This window comes from Podarcis cretensis (assembly GCF_951804945.1).
Source record: "Podarcis cretensis genome assembly, chromosome: 5".
Lineage (NCBI taxonomy): Eukaryota > Metazoa > Chordata > Lepidosauria > Squamata > Lacertidae > Podarcis > Podarcis cretensis.
The window spans coordinates 63587122-63605016 of record NC_137174.1 but is presented as its reverse complement, the minus strand read 5'-3'; the positions used below and the strand labels follow the sequence as shown (position 1 = coordinate 63605016).

At 42.4% G+C, this 17895-nt stretch overlaps 2 protein-coding genes across 2 annotated transcripts in view; one reads left to right on the top strand and one right to left on the bottom strand.

The window, feature by feature from the left end:
- Nucleotides 1-7583, bottom strand: CFAP410 (cilia and flagella associated protein 410). Its single transcript, XM_079976179.1, has 7 exons — nucleotides 7361-7583; nucleotides 6375-6393; nucleotides 5186-5232; nucleotides 3562-3791; nucleotides 3132-3306; nucleotides 2143-2239; nucleotides 1-1000 (listed from the first exon to the last, which is right to left on the bottom strand). Exons 1-7 carry the CDS (start codon nucleotides 7549-7551, stop codon nucleotides 872-874), a joined length of 888 nt encoding a protein of 295 aa, XP_079832305.1. The 5' UTR covers nucleotides 7552-7583; the 3' UTR covers nucleotides 1-871.
- A 169-nt stretch (nucleotides 7584-7752) lies between these two features.
- Nucleotides 7753-17895, top strand: part of TRPM2 (transient receptor potential cation channel subfamily M member 2) — a 38482-nt gene continuing 28339 nt past the window's right edge. Inside the window, exons 1-5 of the mRNA XM_079976164.1 lie at nucleotides 7753-7965; nucleotides 12436-12499; nucleotides 14629-14936; nucleotides 15200-15285; nucleotides 16517-16685. Coding sequence (XP_079832290.1) covers nucleotides 14742-14936; nucleotides 15200-15285; nucleotides 16517-16685 — 450 coding nt within the window. The 5' untranslated portion in view covers nucleotides 7753-7965; nucleotides 12436-12499; nucleotides 14629-14741. The remainder of the gene's footprint in view (nucleotides 7966-12435; nucleotides 12500-14628; nucleotides 14937-15199; nucleotides 15286-16516; nucleotides 16686-17895) is intronic.

The window sequence follows — 17895 nt, the reverse complement described above, 5'->3', positions numbered from 1 at the left end:
TATTGTTGTTGGATTCAGACTTTAATACACTTCCTGAACCATATACCATTAACCACACTTCCCCTGGTCCTTCCGTCACAACTACTAAGTAAACTTACTTTTTCTCTTTTTTTAGGTTACTGTGTAGATTAAGCAAGCAAGTGGCAGAAGAAAGTCAAGGCAATATCCAAAAGGTGCAAGACCGCATTCTAATCAAGTAAGAAACAAGATGTTCCATTATACAAATCCAGAATTCTGACTACAGGTGACATTCTTGTTAAGTCCAAATCACTATTTAGAAGAGAAGGAAAGGAGAAGAGAAAGCCTACAAGTTTGCCACTAAATTTGAAGTTCAATGATTTTTTTTAAAAAAATGTCTCAGTTTTTGTGTAAATCAGGCCTTGAGATCAAGGATTAGAAGCTCCTGGACGCAGGAGGATGGCGGCATCATAGGCATTTGTGTTCCAGTATTAAGACTATGCTAACAGAACAGCAGCTTCGGCTGACAGATTCACAACTGAAGCAAGACGAGGAGTGATTTTCTTCTTCTACTGGGGAGGCACTAAGGAGAAGGCAGGGCCACAAATGCCGACCCCTTTTTCCATGTGACAACTACTTGCTGTAATTCGGTGTACACTTGTTTGCCCCTCACTGCCAAAGGCTTTTGCAGGTTGCTGGGTAGCAGTTGCATAGATGCAGGCACACACGTTGTGATTGCAGAGGAAAGCGTGCCTTACAGCATGGTCCGAGTGCATGATGCACAAGGAATGTATGACGTTTCTTCCTGTGTTCAGTAGCACATCCCCACACTAAGCCCAACAACACAGGGATGGAGCAGCCGGGGCTGGTGATGCTAGTTCCGCTGATCCACAAAACAGCTGCCTCGGAATCGCTATCGGTCCTCATGGAGTTCCTTCTTCTGCAAGGCTTGGAGCTTGTTCCCAGTTGTTTGATGGACAACTTCTAGTCCATCTGAATCAAGCTCTTCTAGGAGCATCATGATGGCATTGAGGATGTTGTTCTGTTACCCCAAGACACACAAGACAAAGGGATCAAAAATGGATCAGGAAATTCACTACTTTTCTGAAGTCTAGTCTCTACTAGTACTTGACCTGCTTAGGGAAGTTTTTAATGTTTAATGCTGTGTTGTGTTTTTAATATTCAGTTGGGAGCCGCCCAGAGTGGCTGGGGAAACCCAGCCAGATGGGCAGGGTATAAATAATAAATTATTATTATTATTATTATTATTATTGACCATACTTTGCCCTCTCAATTTTCTTACACAAACATAGGTTTCTGGATCAGAGCAAAGGCTCGTCTTGATCAACAAACTGTTCTCACAGTGGCCAGCAAGATGCGTCTGAGAAGCCCAAACACGCAGCAGAACTCCCTTGCTTATAATCTGTAGCAACTACTGCTCTTGAAAACAATGCCGTCCCATCTGCAGGACAACACCACAAGACCAGGCATCTCTGAACGGGGGCACTTGGTTTCCTGCTGCTTAAGGCAAAATATCTCAGGATGAGGTCAATTAATGCATGAGTCAGAACAGGCTACCTTTTGAGAGTCTGCCAGTTATGTTATGATATGAATCTGCCCTTCCCCTCCTAGACTGCAAGGGCAGATCAGTTACTTAGAATTAACCATGGGATGAGGAAGCAAGGCCAGCCAGCCGCTTCTTCCCTGTAGCCAAGATCTGCTTTACCAAGGGAGAGCGAGATAGCAACTCCTTCCTACTACTCAGCAGCACATGGTGAGGTGGAGCTGCCCTCCGGACACTGGCACTGCTGCGGCTTCGCTTTATGGGGTGGCAACAAGATCAGGGTTGTATGGGAGCATTGCCATCCTACCAAAGCTCCTGCAACTGCACAGTTCTGACTTCACCACCACCATGCCCCATCCCCATCCAGGTTTTCAGCAATGGCCCTAGTGTTGTGAGGGTAGCTCTCCCTCATGCCACATGCTGCTGCACAGGGACAGCAAATTATTCACACATATCCAGTTTACCCTACCTATAGGACTCTGCAGCTTTCCAAAGAAGCAGGACCAAGCTATTCCTGACTTGAGCGCCGCAGCAGGGCTTAGCTGAAAGCAGTGGCATAGCGCATCACGCACAAAACACAGAGAGAAGTACTGAGAGAGGGAAAAGTTTCTCACACGCACCCGTTTCTTTCGGTTCCCCTCCATCTGCCTAGGGCACAAGGAGACAAACTTCTCCCTCGGAGCAACAGGCTTCATCCCAAGCTGCTCACGGATTTTACTGGGCAGGATAAAAGGAAGAGAAAAAGGAAATAAGTAAAGCAGCCATATGGAAGCACCCACCAGCGCTATCGGAAATGGCAGAGCATAGCTGCTCCTGCTGGACACAAGAGATCAAATCACAAGAGCATTTCAAGACATGAGCTCTTGGCGTCCCACACAATAACACACTATGTGAATTTACACAGGAAGAGGGAGAATCTCTGTGCTGAGTCGGACATTCTATAGCAGGGATGGGAAATCTGTGGCCCTTGATATGTTGTTGGGTTTCATCTCTCATCATCCCGGATGACTGACCATGCTAGCTGGGGCTGATGGGAAATGGAATTCAACAGCATACCACTGTACTGTGGAGAGTGTATTAACTTATGGTCTGTGTGTGTGGTTTGGGGAGCTGCACGGCCAGGGAGAAAACAATGCTGTCCAGGGTTGTAAAGACTGCAGAGAGAATAATTGGGTGCACTCTTCCCACCTTAGATCAAATCTATGCTGTCAGGTGCCATAAGAAAGCTGCAGAGATAGCGCAAGATAATACGCATCCCGGAAATGATCTCTTTCAACTTCTGCCTTCTGGAAGAAAGTATAGGTTCATAAAGACCAGGACTAGCTGCCTGAGAAACAGTTTCTACCCAAATGCAATTCTGGTTTTAAACGCAGTATAAGGAGTCTCTATAGGAGTATATTGTATTTTAAAATGGGGTTTCAGAGTTTTTAGGGGTTTTTGAATGTCTTATGTAGATTTTTCAATTTCATTGTTCTGTATGGGACAATGACAATAAAGATATTGTATCGTAGCAAGAGAGGCACAGGTCTCCATCCCCCACCCCACCCCTTGTGTATTAATAAAGTCGCAATAAAGAAATACCACCAGCAAGAAACAGAGCCCTTCTCACTTTGTCTCCTCCAAGGTGAAGTTCATGACTTCATTGTCATTCTCTGCTGTAGACTCCGTTACACTGGATTCAGTGGTGGAGTTTTGGCAGAAGTTTTCCACGTCCAATTTGGCTGGGGGAGACGTTATCTCTTCCCCTTCCAGCAGGGAATGGGACAGTTCTTCCTCTGTCACCACTGCAAATATCAGGAAGAAAGCAGAGGGAGCATTTTTGTTAGACGAGCTCAGTGCTCTAGGGCTGCCACAGGGAGCCCTTGTGGACTAGTTCTTTACTTGCAAGGGGTTTCCCACGTGGGTAGTATTCAGAAAATGGGATCCCCAATGGTAGGATTATACCACCACCACATTTTACGGCATGTAGACCTAAGAGAAGTTTAAATCAGCAAATGCAAAACACCAACAGAAGCAGGGCAATTTGCTGTAATACGCACTCCGATTGTCAAGCTTCTGGAGATTTGGAAGGTTGCGCAGCACCGTCATCCGATAGCGATGAGGATCAGGACCACAGCAAGGGTTCTCAGAGAGCCAGAGGATTCTCAGGCGGGGCAGCTTCTTCAGGTGGAACAGCTCAAGGAGGCTTGCAATATTGTTCCTCCTGAGATAAAGCTCCGTTAAGTTCTGGCACTGGTTCATTGGCTCCAGGCTGGAGATGTGATTTGCACTATTGGAGAAAGCAAAGGAAAGTTGGAAACCAGAGGCAAGTGTTATCACCTGTATCAGGCTTGCATGACATAAGGCTCATGATCTGACTGTGATTCCCTGTGAGAAATACACATTATCTGCAGCACTGCCCTGTCTCTTGGCAGGGGGACATATGAAGCCTCATGACAGCAGTATGGTTGGCACACGATGCAGCAGATCAAGTGCTGGTTCAAAGTCTACCCTCCCATTGCCCTTTCTGCTGGTTACCACTGGCTTAGGTCCTGCTGGTACAACCCACCATCTGGGCAGCCACATTAGGTAGCAGCTCCTTGACAGTGGGGCTTCCCCACCAATGCCACGAGCTCCCTCAATGACAGAAGATGGTGTAGCCAGGCAGAGCTGGCTGGAGGGACATCTCTGCTGCACCCAAACCCCCTCCAGCAAAATAGACATGGGGCTTGGAGATCACGCTAATTTACAACCAAAGACAGTATTGTTTATATTACTGTTTTATTTAGTTTTATTCATTTATTAAATTTGTATACCACTCTTCATTCATAGATCTCAGGGCTGTCCACAACTTTCTTACAACCAAGTCTTGCATCTCTTTATCACACTGTCTATATTTTGCATGGTTTCCTTAAAAAAAAAACCAACACACACACTCTCTTTCAAATATATTTTAAATATTCCCACATAGGTCTTTCTTATGGTCAGCATCTGTAACAGTTGATTTGATTGAAATCCTATGCGCTCATAAAATGTGGGGGGTTTTTTAGGGGGGTGTTACTGGGTTGTTGTTTTATTTTGATTATGTATTTTGTGGTTTTATATTTTGATTTTATTCTGTCACCTGCTTTGAGACCTGCGGGTATATAAATATAAATATTATAATAATAATTTTAAAAAGAGTTCAGAGTGTTGTATGTAAGCCTATCCCCTCTTTTTACCCGTACATGTAGGAAACCCAAAATTAAAGTACGTAGAATGGTCATCAACAATTATTTACTGTTAGCTAGTACAGTGCTGCACATCTCAAATCCTATATATCTAAGTTTATTTTTAAGCTGGTGCTCATATTCACAGTGGTACAAGCAAATTATTCTATTATACAGAAGGAAGGCGGGCATTATTTAGTTTCATAACATCTGTTCCAAGAAGAATTGATGGCAAGTATGAAAGAGATACAAAGAGCGTGTGGCAGAAGGCAGGCAACCCAACAACCAATCAAGGTAAGAAGATGAAGGAAAAGAGTCAAAATGCTACGCATTCTCAACATGGTAGCAGGTAAATAGCCTGGACTGGTTAGGTTTTCAAGGGAGAGTCCTATTCATCCTCAGAAGGGAGATTTTTATTTCCCCTGGCTTGATTTGTTAAGCCAACAATTACCTTTTAAGAGACTCCAACACATACCTGAACGTGATTACCTCAATGTTGGGAAGCTCACGGCAGATAGAAATCTAGAAAAAGAGAATCAAGCAGAAAAGAAGCTTTAGCAAACTTTAGCAGTCTCTTGTTGGTGGGGAAGGGAAGAAGCATGTAGCTTGCTAACTGACCCAGTAAGCCTGTTAGAAATTTTAGGCACTAATATTGGAAGTTTTGTTTTGCAACCATTTATTTAACTTAGGGCCAAAGAACTCTGAATCAACCAATATTTTTAAAAATAAATAAATCCCAGGACTACAGGGCTGGAAAGGTCACCTGTGTCAAGGCAGGGTGCTCTGCTTCCAAATTACTTACAAAAGATTAGTATCTCTTTTCTGACAACAGTAGCTTCCTAGGGTCTTAAGACTGTGATCACTCTGATCTTTTCCTGCCAGTAATCATTTTAAGTTGAAGCGCCAAGGATCAAGCCTGGAACCTTCTGAATGCAAAAGCATGTACTCTACCCATGAGCTATACCCCTTAATGGAGATCAGTACAGGCAGTGAAGGCTCTGGGTCCATTACAGCCATCATGTCAATACCGTAATTCCCTGTTGGCCGTGAAAGCTAGGCCAAGACAAAGCACAGAGAGGCGGCATCTCAAGGAAGCCAGACAGCTCTTTTGTTTCATACTTACTGACAATTCCTGCATGAAATAGTGGCTGCTGATACTTGTGCCAAGCTACTGTAAAGCCACCTCATCACCTCCTTATTTTTAGTATATTTCTAGTATAGAAGTATAGTTATAGAAAGAAGCAAAAAGGATCAAGTTATTAACTTCTGCTTCCTCCTTGGAGCTGGTCTCTCTCTGTTTGATTTCAACAAGGAACGGGTAAGAACAAATCTTGACCCCATTCCTTCTTCTGCTGGGAAAATGCAAGTGCTATAACTGATATGAAGACCTTGCCATATCTACTAATCATAGGAGGACTGGAGCATTTCCCTTTTCCAATAACTAAAACAGGCAGGAGAAAACTGGATTCTATGCATTCTCTCACTATACGGAAATTAGCTACTAAAGACAAGCAGAAAGCAAAAATTTTGAGATACACCGACTGTTCAACAAGTAAGGTATACAAGGGGGGCATCCAAATTCTCTGCTTCTATCCTTTAAAACAACAATGGCAAACACCATGCCAATTCATTGCTTTTTTTAGAAAGTTAGGAACAACACTTACATCTGAGATGCGGCTGCCCCTAAAAGAGAAAAACAATCTTTTTAATAGGTGAAACAGATCATGCACTTAAAAGGCTGAAACAGTATTTATAGAAAGCAAAGGAAAGCCACTTGTGAAAGAGACACACTTAAAGGCCTTTACGAGCATTCAATGGAAGTGTGTCGAGCGGCACTGCAATGACAAGCTCTTCCTCAGCCCGTGTACAAATATAGCTGTACACATGTATTTCTACACCTCTGCAGTGCGTCTACAATTATATGTTCATGAGCACCTCTCCACACAATCCGAAACCAGTGGAGAATTTGCTTTGCACATACAAGGCTACGTATGCAGGGATGTTGCAAACGTCCCAATGGAAAAGGAGCCAGATTACTGAAAACAGTGCAAGCAATCTCTGGATGCGTCCTCCAGATCAGTGTTTCCCAACCTTGTGCCTCCAGCTGTTTTTGGACTACAGTTCCCATCATCCCTTGCCACTGGTCTTGCTAGTCAGGGATGATGGGAGTTGTAGTTCAAAACAGCTGGAGGCACAAGGTTGGGAAACACTGCTCCAGATGTTGCTGTTGGACTCCAACTTCCAGAAAATCAATTTGCTGGCGAAGCTTTCCCCAATGCTGCATCTGCTGGGGGCAAACCACCTGTTGATTTGTGCCAGGTATGCTGCCAAAAGATTCACTGGCCAGGAGGAAACCGTAGCAACGCTATCAGGTGCAGCAACACAACAGGGGAGGGGAGGGAGAATGGACCGGTTTTAGCATCTTTATTTTGTGTTTCGACCGCGTGGTGAGATTCCGGCATTGCAGGGGCTGGACTAGATGATCCTAGGGTCCCTCCCAACTCCACAATTCTATGGTGCCATTATTCTAACTCCCGGATCTTCCGTTCCCCAGCCGGTCAGCCGCGGACCCCTCTTCCACCCCGGTTTGCAATGCGGCTCCTCCCTCCCAGCTCCGCCGCCAGGTGAGCGCTGGCCTCTCTCCCCGTACCAGCAGTTCAGCTTGCGGACGCCGCTGAGGTCGGTGGCCTTTGCCCGAGACAGGACCACCTTACGGGTCAGTTTCATGGCGGCAGCGGGGTCGCCGGCCTTCCCGGGCCGGGTCGCCAAGGCCCGCTCGCCAGCTTCCGACGCGTTTCCAAGAGCGGGCCCGGGCGCAGGCGCAGACGCCTTCGCCTCCATACCGCTCACGGCGGAGCCGGCACGCTGGGCCGGGGCGGGGCTTAAACTGCCTGCCCCGCCCCTCGCCCTCTTCACCCAGCAGCGCGAGCCTGAGCCAAACGATTTGCAGGGGGCGGAGTTAGTCGCGGCTCTGGACCTCGAGGGGTGGAGTCAGATGAGTGGGCGGAGTCGCCGGGGAGACCGTTAGTACCTTTTGGCGGCGTTGCGCTCTGCGCGTGCGCGTCAACTGAAATAGGAATGCAGCGGTTGACGGCGCTCGCCTGTTCCTCAAATTAATTGTTATTATCGCTCCTACGTTTTTTTTCTAGCCAAGAACCTCAAAAGTAGCATACATGGAGCTTAGGCCCCCCTTTTTTGAAATGCTAAAGCGACCCTGTGCGGTTTGTATGTTTGACCCCGGTGTGGGTTAAGGTGGTATGTATGTATATTGAAACTATTTTTTTATGAGTTTTGCTTCTATCTTGTCTTTCCTCTAAGGAACTAAAAGTAGCACGTGCGGTTTCTTCCACTCCAATTTTATCCTCACAGCGACCCTGTAAAGTAGACTAGGCTGAGAGATTGCAACCCGCCCAGGGCAAAGCTTGTCAGTCTGAGTCTATACCTCAGATAATCTGGGCAGGAACAATAATATCCAACAAATAAAGCTAGACTTCATAAGCAGTTATACTTGAGTGAGGAACATTGCACTAAAACTCTTTGAAATATACTGTTCTAGCTCAGTTTGTAGATCCATCAGGCACACAAAAATTCTAGCCATTATATGCCTATCCTGTACCCATTTACTTAGAGGTTTTGATGATTAAGCAGTACAGTGGCATCTCAGTTTTAGAAAGGAATCCATTTAAGTTGTGAAACGTTTGAAAACCAAGGCACAAAGGGCGGCCTGCAAATTTAATTGAGAAACACTCAGTGGAAGCTGTTCGACTTCTGAGGCGCATTCAAAAATGGAAGCATTTACTTCTGGGTTTTCAGCCTTTGAGTTCCGAAATGTTTGTCAACGGAAATGTTGAAAACCAAGGCACCTCTGTATATTAATCCTGGTAAAATAAATTTACTTTGCAATTGGCTCCATTGGTGCTAGTGCAACATCCAGTCTTCAGAAAGAACTATGCAAATTTTAAAAGTTTCTAAATAAATAAAAACAAACAAAACAAACTTTTGAGTTACAACATTATGTATCTGGGAGCTTTGTTTTGTTTTTGCTAGTTTATTATGTATTTTGTGTTTTCATGTTGTAAACTGCCTTGTGATCTTCAGGTGAAGGGTGGTATATAAATTTAAACAACAACAACAACACCTTGTTTTTCACTCTTATCTGTGTGTCTTAATAACATGGGCCGCAGATGCCCATGATTACCTAGGCAACTACATTACCCACACCACTCATTAGCAATTGATAAATGGCATATATATATATAATGCAAGGTAAAAATCACAAGAATGGAACAAATGAGTTTGGGGAAAATGCAGTAGCTGAGTGAGGATGGACAAATTTAAAACAAGATGGAGATTATTATAACTTGGTAACTAACAAGACTTAAATATTATAGATGGGACCATACTTTCCCGAAGACCATAGTTGCAGCTTGTAACTGTTCTTAGTCTTTTGTACTCTCTCCTAAAGAATTGGGATTTGGCCAGAATTAGCCATGATCTGGTAATCTCTAGATTAATTACCACAACAAATTTCACTCTTACTGGAGTTGCCACTGCTTAGAAGTTTTACTTTGGACAATTTGCAGCTGCTGAGTTTATTTATTTTTATTATTTTCTGTCATCTGTAGCCTCATAGCAAGAGTTTTCTATTTGTTGTTGACTGATACAATATTGCACAAGTACACTTGTACTGGCTACAATTAAACTTCTGGGCACACAAATCAAAGTTCTGATTTTTTTTAAAAAAACCCATAAAGTCAGAAATTGTCAGGACTTGGCATACTTGAGAAATAACTTTTGTGTTTGTGAGCTTTGTCCCCTGTTGTGATCTGGTCATATGGCCCTTGGTGTCCTTTCTATGGACTTAAGGGAGGCAACTAAACTATCCATTACCATGAAATGCCTAATTATGCTTTTTATGGTGCTTAATTATGTAGTACCTGAATGCAGCTGGGCTTCCATTCTTGTGGTCTTTTTCTTGTGTCATTTGCACTGATTTATAAACTTTACTGTGTTTTATTTATTGGTGTATTTACTGTTTTATCTCACTTCTTATATTTTAACTGTTGGCAACCACCTTGAGGGCTGTTATGAGATGGTGGTACTGTATGTAGGTTAACAAAAATCCATAAAAGGATACGCTTCCTTGAGGAAAGATGTCTAGAGCTTGTGCAACAAATAAGTGACAACTTGGCATTTATACTACAGTGTGGATGGAAAAAGATGCATGTCTCTGACCGCCCTTTATCTCAGTCACCAGAGCACCTTTCATATTTCTTCAGCATATATCCTAGAAGCTCTTTGGTGACCTTGATGTCTGAGATTAATGTACTTTCCATCTTTTCTAAAGTAATTTTTTACATAATTGCCTGTTGGTTTTTCCTTTCACAGAGCTGTAAAAACTTGAAAAGCACTCCTATTCATGGGCACTCAGGGGCACCTTCTAAGCTCATTAGAGCTTTAGACATACTTGCCTAAATAGACTTGGATCAGGACCTCAGTGGTTATATTGTAGACAGCACGATGCCAGCCAGATGGTGGGGTGGAGGGCATCTAAGTTGGCTGAGAAAAGAAGCAGCTAAATCAGGAATAGCCAATGTGGTGCCTGTTGTGGGCCATAGCTCCCATCTGACTGAGCCAGCATGACCAATGGTCGGTGATAATAGAATCCTAGAATTGAAGGGACCCTGAGGGTCATCTTGACCAACCCCCTGCAATGCAGGAATCTCAACTAATGCATCCAGATGGCCATCCAACCTCTGCTTAAAAACCTCCAAGGAAGGAGAGTCTACCACCTCCTGAGGGAGTCCATTCCACTGTCAAACAGCTCTTACTGTCAGAAAGTTCTTCCTGAAGTTTAGTTGCAATCTCCTTTTTTGTAACTTGAAGCCATTGGTTTGTGTCCTACCCTCCAAAGCAAGAAAAAACAAGCTTGCTCCATATTCCATGTGACAGTCCTTTAGATATTTGAAGATAGCCATCATATTTCCTCCCTGATTCCTCTTTACCATGCTAAACATACCCAACTCCTTCAACCATTTATCATAAGGCTTGGTTTCCAGATCCTTGATCATCTTGGTTGCCCTCCTCTGCACATGTTCCACCTTGTCAATACCTTCTTCAATTGTGGTGCCCAGAAGTAGACACACTATTCCAGGTGGGGTCTGACCAAGGCAGAATAGAGTGGTACTATTACTTCCATTCATCTGGACACTGGACTTCTGATGCAGCCTAAAATAGCATGTGAGAATAGAATGGTGATGAGAGTTGTAGTATAAAACTTAGAAATGGAGGGGATCACATGAGCTAACCCTGTGCTAGTGCTTATGCTACATATGTATTAAACTACTGGTTTATTAACTAGAATCTCCAGTTATAATACCTGCATCTGAGATAGCAAGATAGTTAAAGACCTTTGCCTGAGAGCTTGGAGAAGTAATGGTCAAAGGAAATACTTTAAGGATCACTGGCCTAAGCATCATGAGTCTCATGTGCAGCAGATGTATTAATAAGGTGATATAATAAAGCGGTGGTTTAATAGACAGTACTAGATGAGATTAAAGGTGAGTGGATTGCTTTCCCATGTTAAAAAATCATTTTAAGTGGAAAACTATCATATTGGGGACAACATTCTGGCTCAGCCTGTCACTTATTTTGCTGCTTTGGTAACTAGTACTTTGTGAGATCTATATCTCCATTAAAATACAATAATGCTTTATGCAATGCAATGTCATTTTCAATTATCATTATATCAATGATAATAGTGTGTGTGTGCGTGTGTAGGAAGGGAGTCTTATCTTTTTAGAACTTTTCCCATTTTGGCTCTTAATCCCACCTTTAAATAATTTATTTAAAATGGTTTTGCATGTGTACATGGAAAGCTAAAATAAGGACTTCTGCTTTTAATTGCATTGCTCACAGATATTTTTATAAATAAACAATCTCCACTAGAAATGATTTTCTCCATCCACAACATTATTTTGGGGACAGCTATTTATCAATATGTAAAGGGAAGACCCATGAAGTGGTAAGTGAATTTTGACCCTTGCTTTTACCACAAAGGATGCAACAGATATGGCAGCTGGAAGCATGTACTGCTAGCGCAGTACATGCAGTAGTATCTATAACGCTGGACTGTTGTGGTTGCATGTAGTCACAGTCTCTAAGATTTTCATGCAGGCCTACTACCTTGGGCCATTCCTTGGCTTTCCCCCCAAACAATTTAGTGTATTTTATCCTGATTATATGGAATATTGTGAGCTAAATGCAGTTATTCACTCTGGGGAATTGTTAGCCTATTTTTACAAGAATGTCACCATAACACTAGCAGGAAGGAGAGTCGGCTAATTGCAGTCGAGTATACTGCATCCATACTGTATGCAGATCAGACCCCAGAGGCATCTTCTTAAGTTATTGGGGCATTATTTGTTTCTGATACATGTGGACTAGTAGTCACATTGGAACATGCATCAAAAAGCAATTTGACTTTCACCCCATCATTTGTATTTCTCATTTGGGGAAGCTCCTCAGTGGGACTGTTCAGAAACTAGACTGCTTTCTCTACAATTGTTCAAGACAGATGTGTGACTCTACACCACACAATCTAGCACACTCTGGATTTGTCTTCCTGTCCCAAGCTCTTGAGCGGGGCTGGAGACAGTTTCTTTCTGCAGTGTGATTTGTTGGCAAGCTGCCAACCCTTGATCTGTCTCCTCCTCTTAACTGCAGTCACTTCAGAAAGGCTTCCTCTTTCTCCAGCCATAAAGTGACCAGCTTGCAGCATGAGACAGAGGTATGTCCCTCGTGTCTGGCAGGAAGTACATGAGTAGGAGTGGGATTGGGAGGATGCAGCAGGAAAGGTAGAGACAAGCTGTTTGTGTGTGTGGCTTTTCGTTGCAAATTCTAAGAACCTTTAAAATGGGGGGAGAGGGGCTGAAGTAACAAAGGCTGGGAATTTGCACCTAAGTGATGCTTTGCACATTTAGAGATGGATAAAACAGTCTCTGCAGAAATTGCTTAGTAATTCTACTGACTGGACTGAAATACTCTGCACTGCAAGGTCAGGAGAAATCCTTGATGCATTTTAAACAGTCTGAGATCGCTTTGTGCAATGCACACGTAGCTGGATGCTTATGTGCATAGAGATATTAACTGTATGTGCATGCGTGAATGAGTTGATGCTTTGTATTTTCTTCTTTCAAGCTGTACCTCATTAGCTAATGTGTATTTATTCAGAAGTATGTGGATTCAATGTATCTTACTCCTAAATAAGTGTGCATAGGATTGTAGTTCATGCCTATAGGAAAACCTTGGCAAAGTGCTTACAGCGAGACCATTTATGAGACTATCCAGAGCTAGAAAAATGTCTTTTTGATTTTTGGAGTTAGAATGACATTTTTAGGAAGCTGCTGTGACAGACGTGCAATCAGTACTAGAGCACATGCTGATACTTTTTATTGTGCTCTCAGCTGATGTGAACTTTGCTGGTTACAACATTCCCAATTATATCTCCAACTTCCCTTTGCTAGAAATATTTGAAGCATCATAAAAACCACCTGAGGTCTTTAGTCTCTAGTGGCATAATACGTGTTGTTTCAGATGTTTCCTTAAGTGAATTAAATAAAGGGGGGGGGAGAGATAATTGAATTACTAATCTTAAGAAAACGGTTTAAGATGCAGTATTGGAGCCAGAAAATGTAGATAACTCATAAATGAAGAGACTTACCATAGTTTGCCTATTTGTATGTTTTTGTCTAAAATTTCTCAAATATTTCCCAACTAAAGAGAGATCAGGGTGGTGTGTAAAGAGGCACTGCTTACAGTAGGCATACAGCACAATTCTAAGCATGTTGGAAGTCTCACTGAATTCAAATGGGCTTGCTGCCTTGAAAGTATGCTCAGAATTGCAGCCTTAATGCGAGAACAACCGCTGTGCCTTTTCTTGTGGAAAGGACATTACATCTAGTAACAGATATAAGGATTTGCCATTATTAAAGACTTTGGGTCTCCATGTCACCTTATACCACCTTGTGTACCAGTCACTCCTTAAACATTGGTACCTAAGATGCCTGGGTAGAAGACTAATAATGTATCCAATAAAGGTGGGTTTCTCTGCTGCATAGCAGAAATTTATTTCAGTGCAGACAACAGCAGAAAACTGGATTGGATACTGGAAAGTATGTGAGAAAGAATTATTGATCAAACAGATTTTGCCATGATTCCCATAAAACGTTAGGACAGACATGGGAAGCCTGTGTGGCCTTCCAGATGTTGTTGGACTCTAACTCTCATCCACCCCAGCCAACATAGCCAACAGTCCGGGATGGTGGGAGCTATAGTCTATCCACTGCTGGAGGGCCACAGATTCCCTACCCCTGTGTTAGGCTGTCAACTTTTCCCTTTTCTGCGAGGAATCCTATTCGGAATAAGGGAATTTCCCTTAAAAAAAGGGGAAAGTTGACAGCTATGGTTAGGGCATTATGATGTAGTGGAAGATGCAGAAAGTATTAAGATTATTCTATATTTTACTCTTACATTTGTCTTGTCTACAAATAAGCAGCATCAGTCAGGGAGATCTAGTCTAACTAGAAATAAACACCTGGTTGACCATGGTGAGAACATGATGCTAGACTAGATGGGCCTTTGGCCTGGTCCAGCAAGGCTCTTTTTGTGTTTTTAAGACTTTCCCCTGCTGTTGTTCAATTAACAGGACAACATTTATCCCTGTAGCTCAGTGCTTTTTCAGCATATTAGTACTTAAAATATATTTGCGTACCTTGAATACTAGTCATAACCTCAGTGTTGTGGTACTATCTGAACATAGGGGAATCTAGCAAATTCACCATAATATTAAATTGAAATATGAGAAAATGATGGAAGTGCTTCAGTTAGCAGATCCATTTTGGTGTTTCTAAAATGCAGGTGGTGCACTCCTGTTGAATTCCACTATCTCTGAGGTGATGGTTTTGAGGGATCCTTTTCCAATTGTGTTTGAAGTCTGAACAGCATCAGTGAGTGACCTGAGAAATATAGCCATGGCTGGGCCAGGCAGGCGAATCAGAACACTCCCTACGGATCTGAATAAGGTCTGCCCTGATGAAGGAGATGGCTATCCTATGTATCCTAAGAGCTACTATGAACTTGATGTGGTCCCCAATCTCAGACGAAGTAACAGCGCCTTTAGTAAGAGCAAGAAGAGGGCTCACTTTAACTCTGGTGCCAATGAAAAGGTAAGTTAAATAAAAAGAAGTCATACATTGGAGGAGTAAACTGACATGGGGTGGAAATCATGAGTGCAAGTTGAAGTGAAAAAATAACCCCATCTTAAAAGGATAGCTTGGCTACAAGCTGAACTGTGTCCCTTAAAAGACCCCAAATTCTGCATGGTGCAGAAATGAATTTTATACAAATGATGCAAATTAGCACTTTTTTTGTAGCATTTTATTTTTTTATCTGCTACTTTTTGTTGACTGCTCTGTTCCCAATATCATAGGAAAATCTCAGCACATGGATCCCTGAAAACATACGGAAAAAAGAATGTGTCTATTTTATTGAAGGTTCCCAAATGTCAGATTCCGGGTAAGTGCCTTGTTTTCACTTCTCACTTCATAAACTTCTAACTATGGCTTCAACCATTATTCCTATCAATGGTCGGGGAAGAGCCTCAGTTTCCTGTTGCATTTTATTTTTTTATTGAAATTGTTTGATATATCAAAATTTGCTCTGTATAGAAGATAATTACTCAGAATTTGATTTATTGTAATTTTCTTTGCTCATGATAGATCACATTGATAGATGTTTATAGAAAAATTAAATTAAATTTACATTTAAAATAAAACCCAAAATTTTAAAATTCAAACACAGTAAAAGGACTATGCTGTGTAAATTGTGTTCAGTTGAGCTGAACGCATGTGTATACATAACGCTTAAGAGCATCTGAGTTTCTCTCATGCTTCATGTGTGTCTTGCTATGAATGCTGCTATGACAGAAATTCAGAAGAAAAACAGATATATATTATGTTTGCCCTAGGAGCCAATTTAAAACAATTAGGGCTGTAATCCTATATGCACTTACCTAAGGATAAGCTCTACTGAACTCAGTGGGACTTCTGAGTACTTCTGAGTAGGCATGTATAGGATTGCACTGTTAATCTTCATGCGCAAAAGCTATCTTGAGTTGTATTTAGAGCAGTGTTTCCCAACTTTGGGCCTCCAGCTTTTTTTGGACTACAACTCCCATCATCCCTAGCTAGCAAGACCAGTGGTCAGGGATGATGCGAGTTGTAGTTCAAAAACAACTGGAGGCCCAAGGTTGGGAAACACTGATTTAGAGGATGGAATTGTCATCCTTTTAACACCTGTGGACCTATTCATGTCACCTGGCCAGGTTGTGGGGAGTAGAAGATCCACCAGTCAGGAAGCTATAATTTTTTTATTATTATTTGTCTCCAACAAGAATACAAGACCAATGGAAAACCTATTACTCCACACAGGTCTCAGATTCAAGTAAGTCCAGTACAAACTATATAATGAAACCATCCACAGGCCACCATCTCGTATCTGAACTTAATGTTGCTTATGAAGAACAGTACAGCTTGAGTGCACCAAAATTTACTCCATTGCACAATGATTAAAGCCATAGAAGCTCTGTCCTGTAAAAAATTTGACAACTCTAGCAAAGCCAAGAAATAGTCATTTCATGAATTGCTATAAGTATAACCGTCTGTTTTATTGTGGATCCAGCAGGCTGCTCTGAAAGGGCTACCAAGTAGCTTCTTAGATTCAATGGTGGTGTTTTATTTCCCCCCAGGAAAGTAGTGTGTGAGTGTGGCTATCTCAGGGAGCAGCACTTGGAGGAGGCCATAAAGCCTGCCATGTTTCAGGGGAAAGAATGGGATCCCAGAAGACACGTCCAGGAAGTGCCAACAGATGCTTTTGGGGATCTCAGCTTCACAACTGTGGGACAGAAAACAGGGAAGGTGAGTTAGCACATGCAAGGGACTGGAGCCTACTACTTCAACATGAGTGGTTAGCATTCATAGCAGTTGAAAGTTGTGTAGGCCACAAGGATTTCTAGTAAGATTTGGAAGCTAAGAAGAGAGCATTGTTTATAAAGCTTGTAAGGGAAGTGGGTTAAAAAAACACCTGCCAATTAAATTTTTGATTAAGTGTTCAGGCTGCAAGGGCAAGAATAAAAAGTAAGACACTGTACTCATACTCTGGGATTCTAACCTACTAGGTATCCTTTAAATGTTATGGGGGCTCCAAGCTAGCCCCTATGCAACGAGTATATCCTACTTTGTTGCTATAACTCTTCATGGCTGAGGCAACCCAGCCAGATGAGCAGGGTATTAATGTTTTTGTTAATAATCCCACAGCCATGCAGGCGAGACCAATTGCATGTGTCTCATTACAACATTATAATCTTGATAGTATTGAAGGTGACAATTTAGTCCCATTCAGTTGAAAAGCTTATGCACTGAATCAATATCTGAAGCAGCCCCCCCAAGCTAGTCCCACCCCCAGTGTCATTCATCATCTGTGCCTGATGTCTGCATATATAGCTTGAATGTCTGCAGAGAGGAAGCTGTGCATGCAAATGTTCCCTCAGTGCAGATGTTTGTTCTAAGTGCATGAACCTCAGGCTGAGGCAAGCTGGTGTGTGAGACATTGGGTGGAGGTACCAGTTCATGTAGATTCATCATGGAGCATTTCATCTGAATAGTGTTTTTTGTGATAAGGGGAGCAACTGTCTGGAGTGGGGAGCCTGCTTCTGCATGTGGAGGCTCCCTACATGAGGCAGAACATTTATTTCCTGTCACCCTTCAACTTACAGAGTGGGGTGGGGAGGGGAACACAGTTAGTGCACCTGTTTCCACAGCCCGCAGTTATGTGTTGTTTTTCCCAGCTCCCAAAATGTCCAGAAATAGAGCTGGCATAGCATAGATACTGGGAATTATTAACATTAGGCAGATACCCTCACTGTACTATTTCAGATGTCTGATAAAAACTTCTTTATTTTATTTTATTTTAGCAAGCCTAGCCAGGCACATAATTTATTCATGTACACTTGTTTTTAATATTTGCTGAATTTATCAGTGCTACGCTGATAATTTTTATGTGCGTTGCTTGGAGATTTTATCCAGTGGTTTATATTCTCTAATAAATAATAAGTGGAACAATAAGAAG

What these genes read in the sequence shown, in the direction of transcription:
- CFAP410 (XM_079976179.1), bottom strand. Translation starts at nt 7,551, where the DNA reads ATGGAGGCGAAGGCGTCTGCGCCTGCGCCCGGGCCCGCTCTTGGAAAC. An exon ending in ATTGAGGTAATCACGTTCAG is followed by an intron (nt 3,792 to 5,185) that starts GTATGTGTTGGA and finishes TTTCTCCAATAG; the next exon opens with TGCAAATCACATCTCCAGCC. An exon ending in CCAGAAGCTTGACAATCGGA is followed by an intron (nt 3,307 to 3,561) that starts GTGCGTATTACA and finishes TGATATTTGCAG; the next exon opens with TGGTGACAGAGGAAGAACTG.